The 18,516-nt window shown below is 37.4% G+C and overlaps 2 protein-coding genes across 3 annotated transcripts; both read left to right on the top strand.

Annotated features, from left to right (window-relative positions):
• The first annotated feature begins 2,840 nt into the window (after positions 1 to 2,840).
• On the top strand, positions 2,841 to 14,905 carry tesmin (testis expressed metallothionein like protein). Of its 2 annotated transcripts, XM_053506144.1 has the most exons (9): positions 2,841 to 2,928; positions 4,038 to 4,429; positions 7,230 to 7,313; positions 7,967 to 8,031; positions 8,110 to 8,169; positions 9,916 to 10,018; positions 10,139 to 10,267; positions 13,546 to 13,673; positions 13,791 to 14,905. In XM_053506144.1, the coding sequence occupies exons 2-9, from the start codon at positions 4,052 to 4,054 to the stop codon at positions 13,972 to 13,974; spliced, it is 1,131 nt and encodes a 376-aa protein (XP_053362119.1). In that variant the 5' UTR covers positions 2,841 to 2,928; positions 4,038 to 4,051; the 3' UTR covers positions 13,975 to 14,905. The 2 variants fall into 2 exon arrangements, with proteins under 2 accessions (XP_053362119.1, XP_053362120.1); XM_053506145.1 differs by lacking the exon at positions 7,230 to 7,313.
• A 222-nt stretch (positions 14,906 to 15,127) lies between these two features.
• LOC128531472 (spexin prohormone 2-like) lies at positions 15,128 to 17,046 on the top strand. Its single transcript, XM_053505328.1, has 5 exons — positions 15,128 to 15,333; positions 15,429 to 15,506; positions 15,590 to 15,644; positions 16,124 to 16,201; positions 16,934 to 17,046. Exons 2-5 carry the CDS (start codon positions 15,429 to 15,431, stop codon positions 17,044 to 17,046), a joined length of 324 nt encoding a protein of 107 aa, XP_053361303.1. The 5' UTR covers positions 15,128 to 15,333.
• The last annotated feature ends 1,470 nt before the right edge of the window (positions 17,047 to 18,516 follow it).

The following is an 18,516-nucleotide window of genomic DNA, read 5'->3' as shown; positions in this document are numbered from 1 at the left end:
GAATCAAAGGTTTAAAGCAACTCATGCTTGTGTCACGTGATATCGGGTAGGGGTGTAGATGTCACAAACTCCTCTGAACATACCGTAACCTTACAAAGACTGTTACAAAGCACTAACACTGGAGACTCCTTCCGTACACACAGGTGTCGTTCCGTTAAGCTTCAGCACAATATAAAGCATTGTTTACGTTTCAGCCTGTACCTCTATCGGAGCTGCTGTAATAGATAATTAATCAACACCTCCTGGACTTGAATGTCAGACATGGTGAGTGAGTCTGTGTGGTGTGTATAGGGTGTGTGTGAGAGTGGTTTCGATTATTCCGCTTGTTTTATAAAATAAATAAAAGGAAAAGTGTTAGTGCACAACTGAAGTGAACTTAAACGTAAAAAGTAATATGATCTTTCTTTGGACATCACACAAATGTTTGCGCGCAACAATAATATAAATTAGATTCGGATAGATACTTAAGAGTGTTGTAGACTATTATGGTGTGGTGTTTGGGTTTTTGTCCTTTTTTCCCAAAATAATGTTTATAGTTTACTGTAACAATTAACGTAAGAGTTAAAGTAAAAATGTATCTTTGTAAAGTATTTTTAATCAATCATTTATTTATCTCAATTTATGTATCTGTACTGTCAGTGTGGCATTTCTGCAGTTTTACTGTGATTTCTCTTCTTGCGTTTCAAAAACAAAAACATACATTTAATTTTTTTGCTTCTCGACGACAGCCTGCGTCCGGCCCCCGTGTCACCGGTCACAATTAACGCAGTCAGAAGAACAGACTTTACCTCGGAACATATAAATCCTATAAACAGATCTCAGTGTTTTGTTATTATTATTATTATTATTTGTTTTTTCTTATAAATACACATTACAGCAACAAGAACATATAATTCTACTCACTATAATTATTAAGTATAACTAAATCCATTACTTATTATTAACATGAAAAATATACATATTGTGACCAGCCTTACATTTTAGATTTTATTAATATTTAGCATTAAAAAAATATTTAGCATTATAGCATTTTATACAGTCATATTTAAACAGCTTACAGTTTGACGGTTTAAATTGATCTTTGGCATTTATTCTAATTTACATGTTTTTTTTCCTCGCTAAATGTGTTAGCTTTCTTGTTAATATGTGATCAAACAGATAAGCTTAGCACAGTTTAAATAGCTAACAGTTTACGGTTTAAGTTTAGGCTTCGCATGGTCGTTCAATCGATTTAATCAACAGTTTGTTGGCTGTAAATTATAACATTGGCAGTTGTAAACAAACTCACACTGCTGATCAGTCTCGGTCTCAGGCGATCCTTCAGGTCATTGTTATTGATGTGATCTCAGCACAGAGCTCTGCTGAGGGTGTTTAGAGAGCGCAGGAGAAAACATGCCAAGGACGTTAATGCTGCAATTTGCAGGCAATCAGATGGTGTGTGTGTGTGTGTATGTGTGTGTGTAGGTTTGTGTGATTGATTGAAGGAATTGTGATGGATTTCAAGTACAGATAAGAACAAAATTAAGTATTACTATCTGAGGTACAGATATATATATATATATACACACACACACACACTGCCTGGTCCAAAATGTCCCTATTTCAGAAAGGTCAAATTATAGTCCTGCATCAAAAAAAAAGAAAACATGGAGAAGAAAGTGGAAGAGAAGGAGGGGGTGGGGGAATAAAGAAGAGGAAAAAGGAGGAGAAGTGAAAGAGGAAGAGGTAGAGGAGAAGAAGAAGGGGAGGAGGAAGAGTGGAAAGAGGTGAGGAATTAAAGCTCAGAAAGAAAAAGGGGGAAACATAGAAGCGAATGAGGAGGAGGAAGATAGGCAGAAGAAAGAGGAAGAAGGGAAAGAGAAGGAGGAGCATGGGACAGAAGAGGAGGAGAAGAGAACGAGGAGGAGAAAGGGAGGAATTGAGGGGGTATACAGAGTAAGGAGAAAAGAGAGAAGTAGGAAAAGAGTGAAGAGAATTAAAAGAGACAATTATAATTTGGATAAATAATAATAATAATAATATTAATAATAATAAAAAGACATTAATGAATAATACTAATAAGTGAAATAAACCTGCAGTGCAGCCTCGATGTGCAAATGTATTCATGACAACGTCAGTGCAAATAGTGGACAGACCCAGAGTGACTTACACAAGTGCCAAAATATTATATATATAACCCAAATATTTAAGAAACAGGTCTTTCTGTTTTAATTGCATGAAACTGACAAGCGTGTGTCTGATTTAATGTTCTGGGACGTTCCATTAAAACAAAACATTAACTTTTAAATAAACCTGCCAGTATTTTAAATCTGTGTATACCTGAAGTCCTTTAAGTAATTAAAATAAATAAACCCAAAATTGAAAGTTAAAATATCTTGCTTTTGTGATATATATAAAAGCAAAACCGAATTAATCTTATAACCCTAATCTGTTAGAATTTATATTCTTACATTTCAATTAATTACAAATAGAGCACTGGACCTACCGCTCTTATTTTGTGATATAAACTGATTAAATTATTAGTCATTATTACTATAAGACTGATTATTTGTGTGTGTGTGTGTGCGCATCTTTTTGAATTTGTAAGAGACCAAAACAAGACATTTATGCAATAAAAAAATAATAATAATAATATCAGATGTTCAGTATTTTTTTTATAATAAAACCACAAATGTTTTACCAGATTATATTTCACACCACTAAAGAGCAGCACCAGAATGTTCACCTTATCAGAAAAGAAGCCATTTATATTGACCTGTTTCTCCTTGCAGTAGGAGCTACACTGCGCATGCGTAACTGACATCCCAGCCACCGTCCGCTCGTGGCGTCACATGCACGCGCAGACGAGCACGAACGCTCTCTCTGAGGAATCAACGGACCGATAAATATATTTATTTATATTTTCGTTCAATAAAAACACTCTAAAAGGTATGAAAGTTTTAAAAACTATTTTTTTCCTATCAAAACCTTCCACATTCACATACAGCTTACTAATTCAAACATCTGAGAAAGTGTCAGACGTTAAAAATTAACTCGAAAATAAGTTTGTTGTTTGACGTGTTTAGCCGGAGTAGGTAACAGGCTAACAGTTTTTGAGATTAACAGTGTGTGGGGAAGCTTATTAATAACTTAACACTACTAATATTTACTTAACAAACAAAGTTTGAATAATTTTGGAATAATTATTAAATAATATTTTATTTATAATATACGAATAATAAATAAAATAGATTATAAATATATTATATTAGGTCCACCCTGTAGTAAAGATGTGTCACCGCTAGATGTCGACATTTAATAATTTTATTTTTAAAAGAAGTCAATAATTTAAGTTATTGCGCAATTAATTATCAGATTTAACAGCAAAACTATATAGGCAAACAACAAATAAACAATAAAAACAACAGTCAGTAAACATTATTGTGCAGATGGTCACAATAAGTAATAATTTCACTCCTATAGTTTCTTCCCAGATTAAAAAGATAATTTAAAAAAAATAAATAAAATTACAGCATGTCGAAAGTTTTAGGCAAACGCTTTAATTTCATTTCTTATTGTTTTTTCAGTTGGTTCACATTAGCGTCCCTTTGCTATATGATATTTGTTTCACTTCATTATGTTTTTTAATACATATACTGTACCATAATCATTTCACCTCTTTGATTTAGTTATTTGTCTAATTAAAAAAGTAATACTACTTACAGTATAATTGGTTTGTGCTGTTCTTAGGTTGTTGTTTTTTTGTAGTGAAAAAAAGAGCAAAAACACACCAGACTCACGTTAACTGTACTTTCAACCTTCATCCAGATTCAACACGTATTTCAATATAAAAAAAACTTTATGCAGAAATCACAAACTTTAGAATGCACAGCTGATTGTGATGCTGTATTTACAGTCTAATCATTAATTTTGTATGATCTATAGCCATAAGTAGTTAGGATATACATTCCAGTAGATATATAAATAGAATATGAGACGTATAAAAGTGTAAATAGCATTGTGTAACGTTGTCTCGTCTTCCTGATGTTCCTGTACAGGTTTTTACCTCGCCATGGGAGACATGAATGACTTCCTGGAACCGGAGTACGGCTATCAGGCGGATTTAACCGGAAGCTTCCTGGGTCCTCTCTCTTACTCTTACACACCTTTCTCCATTGAAATCCCAAACACCTACAGTTGCCTTCATCACCAGCACACGCCAACACCTCTCATGATGTCTCAGCATCATGAGGCGTGTCCCTCTGTCTGCGGCATTGATTCTAGCGCCTTTTCTTGTCAACTTTGTTGTGACTCATCAAGCTCACATTTGTCTGAGTTTTCCTCTGTGTGTTACTCTGACAGCCTGCTTCCTCAGTACTCGTATGAGGTCCCCAGTCACACGACTGCACCACACGCCTGGACACCTAGGGGCGCTGTTCCATGTTACTCAGTGAGTTAACGATACACTTCTGTTGTTACACTTTCAGTTTTATTTAATAGAATTTTATTGAGATGTCTATTCATTATAATATTTACTCACAGTATGTTACATATCCTGAATAAATTTTAGTCTGATCTTAAAGGCTGTTAGTGTTAAATATTAAATGCAGTTATTAAATGCAGTTAGATAATTATTATTTTTTTATTTATTTTAATTTTTTCGCCAAATTGGGTTTGGGAACTAACTTACTGGAGATATATGTAGACTGTAATCATGGAACATTCTGTTTGTTTAAAAGTTTTTTTTTTATCGTTGCTTGTTTTGTCCTGAGCAAATTTCGGCTCATGACAAACTTGAATGTTATGGCAATATTGGGTTAAATTTTTTTGAACTGTTCTTTTTTAAATCATTTTTAATAATAAAAAAAAGCCCAAGAGTGTGCAGCCATTCTGCTTTGAAATAAAATCAGTTCAGACTACGGTTCTGAAAAAAGTCAATTCAGAATGTTCAGTTCCTCAAATGACCACTATAGAGCCCCATGTTAAAATGTCCAACTTTACAACAGAAATAAACATGATTATGCAATGGTACGAAAAAAAACAGTTTTGATCTTCATAGCCTGATTTCCCATTCATGACACAAGTACAGTTGGTGTATATTTATGTAAATCATCAGTTAAAATTATATGAATTATACTTAGGGGCGTGGCTGATTTGAGTGCCAACTGCAGTGCAGGTATCAAACGTACCACAAGAAATAAAGGAGTTGTAAGGTACAGATGACCATCCATCCATCTCTCTATCCATCTTCAACCGCTTATCCAAAGTCGGGTCGCGGGGACAGTTCCAGGGGGAAACTTATTCCCCAGCCACCTCAGCTAACTCTAACTGGGGAATCCTGAGGCGTTCCCAGGCCAGTGTGGAGATATTATCTCCTCATCTAGTCCTTTGTCTGCCCCATGGTCTTCTTCCAGCTGGACATGCCAAGAACACCTCCCTAGGGAGGCGTCCTGGTGGCATCCTTACTAGATGTCCAAACCACCTCAACTGACTCCAAGGAGTAGCAGCTCTACTCTGAGATTCTCCCGGATGACCGAGCTTCTCATCCTATCTCTAAAAGAAAAGCCAGCTACCCTTCTGGGAAAACCCCCTTCGGCCGCTTGTATTTGCAAACTTGTCCTTTCGGTCATGACCCAACGCTCATGACCATAGGCGAGTGTTGGAACGAAGATCAACCAGTAAATTGAGAGCTTTGTCTTTTGGCTCAACTCTCTTTTCGCCACAACGGTAGGGTAAAGCGACTGCAATACCATCCCCGCTGAAATAATTCTCTGGCCAACCTCACATTCCAATGTTCCATCACTCGTAAACAAGACCCCGAGATACTTAAACTCCTTTATTTGGGTTTAAGACTCGCTCCCTATCTGGAGTTGACTATCCATTGGTTTCCTGCTGAGAACCATGGCCACAGATTTTGAGGTGCCACGTAATGGCCCTGTAGTTGGCACACACCCTCTGGTCTCCCTTTTTGAAAAGGGGAACCAACACCCCAGTCTGCCACTTCTTAAACACTGTCCCAGACTTCCACGTAATGTTGAAGAGGCGTGTCATATAAGACAGCCCCCCCAACACCCAGAGTCTTCAGCATTTCCTGGCGGATCTCGTCAATTCCCGGGGCTTTGTCACCGTGGAGTTGTTTGACTACCTCAGTGACCTCGCTCAGGGAGATCAACACCGACCCAGATGGTTTTTCAGAAGCACCTTGGTGCCGCTACTGCTGCAGCTGCTGTCCTTCGAGCCTGCCAATACCTTGCAACTGCCTTTAGGTTCCCCCGAGATAACATATCCCTGAAGGACTCCTTTTTCAGTTTGACAGCTTCCCTAACCACAGCTGTCCACCACGCTGTTTGAGGGTTACTGCCCCTTGAGGCACCCAGAACCTTAAGGCCACAATTTACAGCTGCAGCTTCAGCAACAGAAGCTTTGAACATTGACCACTCTGATTCAATGTCCCCAACTTCCACAGGGATGCTGGAAAAGCTCAGCTGTACTCGCACTACTTGTTTGGGCTTACTAGGTCTGTCCATTGGCCTCCCCTGCCACCTGACCCAACTCACCACTAGATGGTGATCAGTTGACAGCTTCACCCCTCCCTTCACCCGGGTGTCCAAGACATATGGCCTCAGGTCAGATGATACAATCACAAAATCGATCAGAGACTTTCGGCCCAAGGTGCTCTGGTACCAAGTACACTTATAAGCATCCCTATGCTCGAGCAGGGTATTTGTTATGGACAATCCATGACTAGCAGAGAAATCCAATAACAAAACACAGATCGGGTTTAGACCAGGGAGGCTGTTCTTCCCAATCACCCTCCTCCAAGTATCTCTGTAATTGCCCACGTGTGCATTGAAATCCCCTAGGAAGACTATGGAATTCCCGACTGGGGCCTGATGCAGTACTCCATTCAGAGTCTTCAAGACAACCACAAGACAGCACAGACAACAGTGAGAGTTTCCTCCCAATGGGCCTCAGACGCAGAGAGGCGACCCTCTCGTCTAATGAAGTAAACTCCAACGTCATGGCACTGTGGAAACAGCTCCTGCCAAGATGGAAATGACCAGCACTCCCACAGCTGAGTTTTTAAAAAACGCTCTTCAGAAATCCTGTGGGTGACGTCAAAGAGTGTGTGTGTCCTGTTCTTACAAAGTCTGTGGTTCGAACAAATCACTTAAAATTCATCATTGCTCTGACATTCATGATCGTCATGAGTGAATGTTTTAATTCTGGTCAATCTCGTGTCTGTGCAGGCTGATCTGTGTGATGCAGTGACGAGTATGAACTCAGAAGATAAGCAGATCTTCTCCACACACGTGTCGAGGAGGCAGGTTGATGTAAGACTTCATTACACACAGTAGAGGTGTAATAAAAGTTATAAAAGTCTAAATCAGAGCAGCTGGTAGTTTTACCTGTTTGTGTTGTGTTGAAAACACTGAGGGGAAAATTCGGTAAAATAGCCTAAAAACAAGAAGAGAGGATCTGGATAAGCAAAAACAAAAGTTTATTTTCTGCGCAGGATGTCTTAGGTACACACACTCACACAGCGTCTGAAAGGGGGAGGTGATGCTCTCCTTTTCACCACCTCCTTTATACAAAGGAGTTACATTATTCCCAACGCCAATTTAAAATAAACTACTCCTTATTAAGAAGGAAATTAGTTGACTAGAACATCAAAGGAAAGTGGGGCAGGTACAAAATATCAAGAAACAGGGGTAGTGCATCCGTGTTTAGGGACGCGCTTCATCTTCTCACATCATGTTTTTTTCTGCTGACTCGGTCAGAGTAATCATAGCAGGTTAAATGAGGACAGTCTTTAGAAGTTGTTCAGTAGATGTTTTGTTGTTTGGTGTTGTAATGAAAATGATTTGTCCTCGTTTAACCTGCTATGATTAATCTTACAGAATAATTACCCCTTTTTGGAAGGTGCGTTATTCCTCTTTTTATTACAAAATATTTCCCAACATTATTTCTCTTTTCTCACTCGCAGATGCAGCACACATTATGCCCTGTGTCTTCTGATGTAGAGACAGCGCCACACAAGGACAGCATGTGGTACTAACACACACACACACACACACACACACACTATTAGATATTTAAAGCAATAATAATGTTGAAATCTTTATTTAGTTCTTTCTCAGAAAGATCTAAGAAGCGCTGCCACTGCACTAAATCTCAGTGTTTGAAACTGTAAGTAGTTTGCTTTTACATTTTCTTTTAATTAAGTTAGACAACGATTGAATTAATGCAATAAATAATAATAGATAAACAAACAAATAAATAAATGCATGCTACTTAGATGGTAATTAAGCGATATAACATAAGGGGAGTGCTGTATTGCTGAATATCAGTACGGCTGTGAAGCAGCCGTAGACACAAGGTTGTGTAATATTGTTTTTATACACTAGTTCCACAAACAACATTTATTATCAACAAATAATGATTTGTTTCTTCATGTAACCAGTTATTTTTCTCTACTCACACATATTCTTCTGTGCCTGGCGGAAATATTTAACCGTGACTGGTGGAGCAGGCGACTGACCGTTAGTGAGCGACAGTTCATGTAATTAACAGGAGTGACAGTAGTTTAAAAACTCTTACCAGTACTATGTAGCCAAAACGTGACGAGAATAAACCATAAACTTATTCCACTTTAATATTTCAGCTCCGTTAACTTCCAGGTTCTGCGGTCGAAATCCCAAATAGCGTTAAATGGAAAGCTAGTGCATTATGTAGGGTGTACAACCCCTTGTTTCACACACCAAGTAGTGCGCTTAGAGAAGGATTAGAGAAGAATTTGGGATTCAGCCTTGTGTTAGAGGCTAGTTAGCTTTGTAGCTAAGCGCTAGCCGTGAACAAAATGACGCGGACGGTTCAGAGGCGATTCAGAACGACTAAGTGATTAGTGCAGAGACGGCGTGTTGTTTAAGACGACATAACGTTATCAGAGGTGTGTTCTTACTGAAAGTGCTTCTGTGAATGTGGGTTTTGTCAGACAGCTGCTCTCTCAGTACTGCGAAATGTACAGACCAGTGGCGGCTGCTCTAAGACTACAAGGGAAGCTCCGCTTTCTCTACTATGTCAGAAAATAAATGCTCATATATGCACTGTCATATTTATATTGGTTTTAATAAAAGTGCGCTAGAACGCGTTCAACTTCATGACTAGCTCATTCAGAATCAGATTTTCTTGTCATACATTTCCGTGCAGCACAGCGCGTTAAACCCTCCCGAAGCCCAGGTTCACTGGAGCTCTATGTACAGCACAAAGGAGCTTTTTTCACTGCAGAAAATTGGATAAATGCAGCAAAATCGGCACTTCCAGGGAAGCTCAGCTTTTCTGGGAGTGAATGGAGCAGTGGGCGGGCCTGGACGCTGGGCTGCTGCATGATAATTGGAGGAGCTGTTTAAAGGGCAGAACCCCTTTTTTGATTGACAGCATGTTATAAGTATACATCAGCTCTACAGAGATTCGAGTTCAGTCTCATGCGGATTTGCAGGTGAAGTGGTACGACGAACTTCTGCACTCTGTATTGTTTGCTGGTGATATAAACTATTTTTGTTTGTACAAATCATTTTATAAATAATAAAAAAAACATATAGCGTTCTTGACTTTGCTCCTTGTTTCAGCATTGTAAAGTTAGTTTGTTCATATAATTAAAGTAGCTTGTGGAAGGGGAAACTAGCCAGCTAACAAGCTGTGCATAATGGCAGACGCAGACGGTGCTAATATTGTTGACCTGCTTTTGGCAAAACTATTTATTAGTCTTCCTTATGAGGAGAGACTTCGAATTAAATGGCAGGGCAGACAAATGCCCAAGATTGATCTGTTGCAAAAATCAGGAAAAAATAACAGGTCTTTCCACTCTCCTGGTATGAGAAGTTGAACTGGCTTAGTTTTTTTCTTTTATTGCTTTGTGTACAAATCTCTCACCAGTTACTGTGACTGCTTTGCAAATGGAGAGCTCTGCAGCGACTGCAGCTGTGTTAACTGCTTTAACAACATGGAACATGCGACCAATAGAGACCAAGCCATTAAGGTCAGACCGTACAGACCTACTCTCATCCAGAGAGTTTATTCTTTTTTTATGTTGTATCTGGCAACCTCAGAGTTGTGACAAATATGAAATATTAAATACGGATGTTTTTTTTTTTCTTAGACCTGTTTAGACAGAAACCCGGGTGGCTTTCGTTTCAAAATCAGGAGCAGCAAGCAGAAAGGAAATCACACACGAGGCTGTAACTGCAAAAGCTCCGGCTGCCTGAAGAACTACTGCGAGTGTTACAAGGTGAAGTGACAAATAAATCACACTGACACTGAGTGTAAGTAAAGAAAGAGGCGTCTCACCGATCACCATCACTGAAACACTCTCCCTCGTGTGGCAAAACAGTTCTGATCAACTACCATTTGTTGTTTCCATGGAGACGATCACTGTGTGTGTATGTGTGTGTTTGTATTATCGGTTTGTTTCCCCTCAGTGTGTGCTCTTGATTTTGGTCGTGTCCCGCTAACTCGTGATTAGTTTGAGTATTTACACCCTGTTTTCCCATCAGTGTTTCCCTGTAGCCTGATGTCCTTCAAACGGATTATGGATTATACCTTCCTGTCTCCTGAAACGAACTCGGACAATGATTCTTGGTTTGTCCCCTCTGTTAGCACTCACATCGAAGATTTTTGTTATTGTTCCGGAAAGCTCTAGACTACAGCTCCCATCAGCCACCTGTCTTCTGTCCACCTGTCCTGTCTTCTGTCCCTGGTTTCTTTTCTTGTCTTGATCTTAGTTCAGTTCAGTCCAGTTCTGGTTGGTTTTGTTGTACAGGATATTTAATAATCTGCCTTTTAATCCTGAACATTATTACTATTATTATTATTATTATTATTATTATTATAAATCTGTAGAATTTCTACAACAAAAGTTTTTTGCACTCTGAAATGTTTGAATACATTAAATTAAGAGAAATATAATTAAGGTTATTCATTAAGATTTATGATGTGTACAGTGTATCTTAAAAAATTTGAATATTAAGAAGAAGTTAATTATATTTGGTAATTTTATAAAAAAAAAAACCTTAAAATTTCATTACATGTGAGGTAAAATACTTCAAGTCTTTTTTGTTTTAATTTCGATTATTAGGCCTTATATCTTGTGAAAATCAAAAATCCAGTATCTTACAATATTACATACAGCGGTAACGCACCATACGATTTAATCAGTTCCAGAGACGAGTTCTTAAAGTGAAATTTCTTATTGTGAAACACATTGGTAATAATGTAAATCCAGATAATCCGCTCCAGCCGCCCAAAAATATTACCAATATTACGTATTTCCAACATTATAATAAAATTTTTGCGTACAAAAACTATTAAAATATTTAGTTAAGACATATAAATAAAGTAAAATATATATAAATATATACAATATTTTTACTGTGTAAGTGAATGTATAAAACGTCTAAAGTTCGGTATATTGTATGTGTGTGTGTGTGTGTTTGTGTTGAAGAAATGTGGTCCTCACTGGTTTCAATGAATCAGTCCGGGAGCACAATGATAGAAAATGTCTGTCCTGTAAATCTGTCTTGATGGTAAATAATCCTTTAGAGTTCACAGTCTAATACAGTGGAAAACAGCTCTGAGAAATGGCTTTCGGGATTCCCCTCGGGATTTAAAGGCGCAGCGTCGACACTGTTACATTTGTGTGAGATTCCTTTCCTTAAGTGCGGTTACAGTTTTTGGACACATGCTAGTGTAGGGAAAGTGTTTAGTCAAGTTGATTGGTATAATTTACATTGTATATTTGTGTCAAAGGCGTATAAGACTCACTTTGTGAGAACAAATTGGACCTAGTCTCCGCAAGTTTGGGACAACCTGTATACTGTTTTTGTTTCTATGTGCATAATGGGTGTATAAAGGGTGGGGACAAAAAAACATAAGGTTGCACCAGCAGGTAGTAATAGAAATAATGAACCAGCAAATACTAATAAAAGAGAGAATGAAATTCAATTCAATTTTATTTGTATAGCGCTATTAACAATTGGAATTGTCCCAAAGCAGCTTTACACAATCAAAAGAATTATTTAAGTTTGTATAGAATTTGAATATGTATCAATCAAAATGGTCAGATAGTCCCTGGGGAGCAAGCCGAGGACGACAGTGGCAAGGAAAAACTCCCTGAGATGGTAGTAGGAAGAAACCTTGAGATGAACCAGACTCAACAGGGAACCCATCCTCATTTGGGTGAAACTTCTTCTTCTTCTTCTTTGTCTTTCGGCTGTTCCCTTTCAGGGGTCGCCACAGCGAATCATTTGCCTTCATCTAACCCTATCCTCTGCATCCTTTTCTCTCACATCAACTGACTTCATGTCCTCTCTCACTGCATCCATAAATCTCCTCTTTGGTCTTCCTCTAGACCTCCTGCCTGGCAGTTCCAACCTCAGCATCCTTCTACCGATATATTCACCATCTCTCCTCTGAACATGTCCAAACCACCTCAATCTGGCCTCTCTGACTTTATCTCCAAAACATCTAACATGGGTTGTCCCTCTGATAAACTCATTCTTGATCCTATCCATCCTTGTCACTCCCAAAGAGAACCTCAACATCTTCAGCTCTGCTACCTCCAACTCTGCCTCCTGTCTATTCTTCAGTGCCACTGTCTCTAAGCCGTAGAGCATCGCTGGTCTCACCACTGTCCTGTACACCTTTCCTTTCATTCTCGCTGATACTCTTTTATCGCACAACACACCTGACTACTCTAACATACTTCTCTGCCACTCCAGACCTTCTCATACAATACCACAGCTCCTCTCTTGGCATCCTGTCATATGCTTTCTCTAAATTTAACAAGACACAATGCAGCTCCCTGTTACCTTCTCTGTACTTCTCCGCCAGCATCCTCAAAGCAAATACTGCATCTGATGTACTCTTTCTAGGCAAAAAGCCATATTGCTGCTCACAAATGCTCACCTCTGCCCTTAACCTAGCTTCCACTACTCTTTCCCACAGCTTCATTGTCTGGCTCATTAGCTTTATACCTCTATAATTGCCACAGCTTTGCACATCTCCCTTGTTCTTAAAAATTGGCACCAATACACTTCTCCTCCATTCCTCTGGAATCCTCTCACTCTCCAAGATCTTCCTCGTGGAGGGGTTAATTCTCGTCTTCTGCACAAGTGTCAAGTGAGCAGTCTTCCCCAAATGTGTACTGAACAAAATTGAGAGATACACAGTATTTATACTGTATGAATCGTAATTTACGCAAGCTCATATAAACGGAAATATCCTAATGCTTTAAGATGATGGATTTTTGATTTTCATGATCTATAAGCCATATTTATAAAAATGTAAACAAAAAATATAAAATATACGAGTTTTAAATTGAAATACCATTACAAGTAAATTTACTTTTTCATAATGTTTAAAAATTTCGAGCTGCACTATATGTACATTTGCATTTATATAAGCACTACTGTACATAAATGACATTTTGTTAAACCTGATTATAGATTAAGATGAAGTACGATGGTGAAGATGTGTATTATGGTAGTGTGTATGATGTGTGTTTTCCAGGGCAACATCAGGTGTTCATCTGTGTGCAAGTGTGTAGGCTGCAGTAACGACAGCAGGATTGAGGTAAAGGAGAGCGTAGTGGAGCCGTTTTTACACCCAGACAACAGCAGTACACACCGCCGGACCAAGTGAGGACAACAGTCACGTTTAACCCACTGTCCAGCACTGATGTGATTTAAACTCATTTCTGAACGTGTGTGTGTATGTGTGTGCGCGTGTATCTCTGTGTGTGTTGGTATGAGCAGTGTGTCGTGTATCACGGATGCTGTAGTGGAGGCCACATGTGGATGTCTCCTGGCTCAGGGTGAGGAGGCGCAGAAGGACGGACTGTCTCAGGTTCAGACTGAGAGAGCGGTTCTGCAGGAGTTCGGACAATGTCTCACTCAGATAGTACACTTCATGTTCAAAAACACACACACACAGTCGTAGAGCTCAAACACACACACACACACACACATAGAAGTAGAGTTAAACACACACACACACACACTCAAACATAGAGCTGAAACACATACACAAATTAGAAAACACACACACAAATCAGAAAACACACACACACAGAAGCAGAGCTGAAACATACACAAACATAGCTGAAACACACACACATCAGAAAACACACACGCATCAAAAAACACACACTCATAGCTGAAATACACACACACACACACACACACACACAGAAGTAGAGCTCAAACACACACAAACACAGAGCTAAAAACATACACATATCAGAAAACACACACACAAGTCAAAATACACACACACCAGAAACATACAAATTAGAAGCACACACACATCAGAAACACACACTCATTGCTAAAATACACACACACACACACACACACACACACAGAAGCAGAGCTGCAAAAATGTTTAAAATGTTTTATACGTTTTACCTCTTATTATATTCTACTGAGTATTTGTACTAAATAAAAACTTTATTTCAATGTTTAATTTTTATATTATATATAACTTTCTTTTCAATTGTCTGTAATTCTCTTTTACTTTTTTGTTTATCTTATTTTGTATCTTATGTATATATATATTACTCTGTGACTGTATTTTGGTTTTAAATGAAAAGGTTTAATATGTAATTTCAGGGCTGTAATAATTATACTGTTTATGTGCAATATTTTTTATATAAATATATAATTATTAATATCTTACAAAATATAAAAATGATCGTTTAAAAATGATCAACACTAACTGCCGTAATTCTGTGAATGTATACAAAAAGGTTTATAGTTCTTTATAGTAAAGACACTGTTCTGTTTATTTATTTTTTATATATGTATAGATTTTATGTATATTTTCAGTGTTTACACTCCCGTGTTCTGTGCTGTTGCATTTAAATAATCTGTATATAATAATTTGTGTTGTTAATATCCTAATGTTATAATGTTATTTTTGTTTATTAAACAGATGGTTGTTCTGCTGGTTATCACCATAAATGTTTGGTTTGTGTTGTTTTTAAAAAAAGAGACGGTTGTGTCACTTGTTGTTTTACTGGTAAAGTGTTGTGATTTTTAGTTTTTTTTTTCTTTTTTCCTTCTGTTGTGAGTTTCGAGTATAGGGTGAACCTCTGCGTATCGATCGTTGTGTTCCTGACGTCAGACGTGTGTGTGTGAGGGTTAATACGGACGTTTTTGCCGTGATAGGAGCGGTTTGGAGCTGCAGTCGTTTCTCACAGTGGGAATTTATCGAACTGGGAGTCCTGGTGTTCCTGATGGGGATAAAAACAGACCACGCAGCCGGACACATCACACCAACACACGCAGGAACGACACAGTAAGTGCCTTCGTTGCGCTTTAAACTTTTATATGAACTCTGATGTTTGCTGATGATGTGAATGTAATAAGGGACGTCTCTCTTCGGTTTGTGAGATGCGGCGCATGCAGGGGTTGTGGACGTGCTCGGTGCTGATCGTGATCCTGGTTACTGAGTCGCACTGCGTTCAGAAGGTGAGTCTTTACTTCCTCGTCATCACTGAGGATTATTTCAATGTAACGTGTGTGTGTGTATGTGTGTGTGATTGGTTCTCCAGTCGGCTCTGACGAAAAACTGGGGGCCGCAGTCGATGCTGTACCTGAAGGGGAAATGTGAGTGTTCGCTCATTTATGTAATTAACACAATCAATACCAATAACCGTGCACTGTTTATTCACTGTGCTTCCAAACACCTGGCCTGTTGTTGCATGAGTAGATGCGAAAACAACTTGATCTTTCTTAAAGGTATTTCACTAGAAGTAAATAATCCCTCTTTTTCAGCCAAAGGTCAGATTGTACACTTGGTTTTCTTCGATGTAGTTAATTCTAATAGAGGTTTCTTTCTTCTTCTACACTGCACCACTTTAAGTAATTGTTTGGATTAAATCTGTATACAGTTTGTCCCTTTAAAGGATTATAGATGATATTTACTGTAACGACTGTACTGGACTCATCATACACATAAAAGCCAAAGTAACTCAACTCTTCTCTCTACATCGAACCGCAAAACAGAATTTGAGAAACCGGTCAGTGTATTGCAGTGTGTGTGTGTGTGTGTGTGTGAAACCTCTCACTGATTTCTTCTCACACAGATGGCAGGAGATATATTCCAGACAGCGACGTGGATTTTTATAAATCAGCTCTGAAAAGCTTGTATGCAGTCATCAGAGGTACGAAACACGTGACACTGTGTGTGTGTGTGTGTGTATGTTTTAATTGTATAATGATGAACATTTTATTTTCTTTATATACTAACTGTTTGTAACATTTATTGGAACAAATCACAAACTTCAGCATTATGTTAAAGCATTTTTGTTGAAATGTTAAAGAAACTAACTGCAGCTACTTTAAAGTTTTATATAAGTTTGTATATATTAGAAAAATTAAATAACAGTGCTGTTAAATATAATTAAAAAAATTAATATTTATATTTAATCTCTAGGTCATAAATGTTACAACTTGTGATTTATTCACATGAATTTTGTTAGCTTACAAACATTTTTATTAAATAAAATAACGGAGTCATGTCTGTCATTTGTCACACAATGATGGTTGTTTATTTTTTATTTTTTTAAACATTGATTAATGCACTATTAATATGTGAACTTACACATTTCCTGTGTTATTTATAAACAAGCTAAGTAGTTGTTTAGTAATAAATTCTGTAATAATTATATATGTACTGGTTATTATTGTTATTATTATTATTATTATTATTTTATAATTTTTTTGTAATTTTTACATTTCTAATCAAATGTATGAGAAATTTCCCATTCTGTTCTCATCACAATTCTTAAAAAACATCTAAAAAGTTATCCAGTAAAAAAAAAAAAAAAAGATTAATTTAATTTCCAAACTCTTCTAAAAAATATTTTTGTAACTTTCACTTAGATTTTGAAAAGATGAAGTCGCTGCGAGCTGGACGATCGACGCATCTCTTCACGGCAGAGAATCTGCTTATCCGTTACACAGAGTAGGCTCGCTTTGTGCAGACCAGAATGTTCATAAGTTGTAAAAAAATCTTTAACTTTAAGCCTTTAATTTTTTTTTGTATTCCTGTTTAATGCATTACATGTCCAGTAAATGTGATGGAAACACAGTACCAGTCAAAAGTTTGGATGGCCCCTCTAATTCACTGTTTTTTTGTTTGTTTGTTTGTTTTGTGATTTATTTTCTACATTTTAGTACAATACAGATAGAGAACAATTTTAGAACAATGGAGGTTTTTTTCAAGACTATAAAATAACACATATTACATTGAATAATTAAGTAACAAGAACAACAAAAGCAGCAACAGACAGTTTTTGTAAAACCCATTAAGCACCAGAGCAAGACCAAAACTTACCTCTGCTGCAGAGAATCAGAATCAGAAAGAGTTTTATTGCCAAGTACGCTTGCACGTACAAGGAATTTGTTTTTGTGACAGAGCTTCCAGAACAAAACAAATGACAAGACAGCACAGCACGACACAAAAAAATGAGAAGTTCATTTAGAGTTACCAGCCTCAGAAATGACCAATTAACAAACAGCACCTCAGATTAGAGCCGATATGAAGCTTTACAGAGCAGAAGTAGCAGATATACATCTCAATATCAACTGTTCAGAGGAGATGATTGTGTTTTGGTTGCCTGTAGCATGGCTTAACAGTGTATAGAGAAATAAACATCAGGAAAGATCATGGAGTTAGGAGGGGTGTACAAACTTTTGATTGGTAGTGTAATAGGTGGTTGATATAATGTTACTTATTGAAGAAGAAGATGATGATGATGATGATGTAAATACTTGATCGGTTTTTCTCCAGTAAGTTCAGTGTCCCTTTTTCACCTTCTCGTGTACTGTGCTTTAAAGAGAATGAGAGTTTCATTAATAAATCAGATCGATTCATTCTGATCAACACAAAACACAGAACAGAGACGTCACTGGGAAATGTGGATTCGTAATCCAAACACAAGAGTAGAATCCACAGTCGGAAAATTCCATCCAAACATGTGGGAGCATTTATGTAAGGAAGTTTCTTCATGTTACAAATTTCTTTAAATTTCTTCATTTCTGTGTAATTCCTGTGTTACAGGTTCCAAGATTTAATATACACACAAGACACAATAAATCCAGCTGATGAAATTATAATGGTGGTGTGTGAGTGTGTGTTAGGGGTGTGTAGGAGACCTCATCATGCTTTGATTCATATTTAATTTTGGATAGTCCAATCAATAAAACAGTACCAATATGTGTATTTTAATTCAATACGCTCTGCTGTAAAGACAGCGTGTTAAGGAGAATCTGACCGATCGCTTACAGAGAACCTTTAACTTTTTATTATTTTATCCAGAAAAAACATTTACTTCTCCATGAAGACATTAAGATGGAAAAAACTTAGGATTAATTAATTAACTTATTAATTATCAGTGTGATCCTTTTGTATTTTGACCTCAAATGACATTACATAGTGTATTTATAAACAAAACATTAAACTCAGCATAATCTA

Source organism: Clarias gariepinus, chromosome 10 (genome assembly GCF_024256425.1).
Source record: "Clarias gariepinus isolate MV-2021 ecotype Netherlands chromosome 10, CGAR_prim_01v2, whole genome shotgun sequence".
Classification (NCBI taxonomy): Eukaryota; Metazoa; Chordata; class Actinopteri; order Siluriformes; family Clariidae; genus Clarias; species Clarias gariepinus.
The sequence above is the reverse complement of the archived record's forward strand: the minus strand, read 5'-3'. Positions and strand labels throughout refer to the sequence as shown.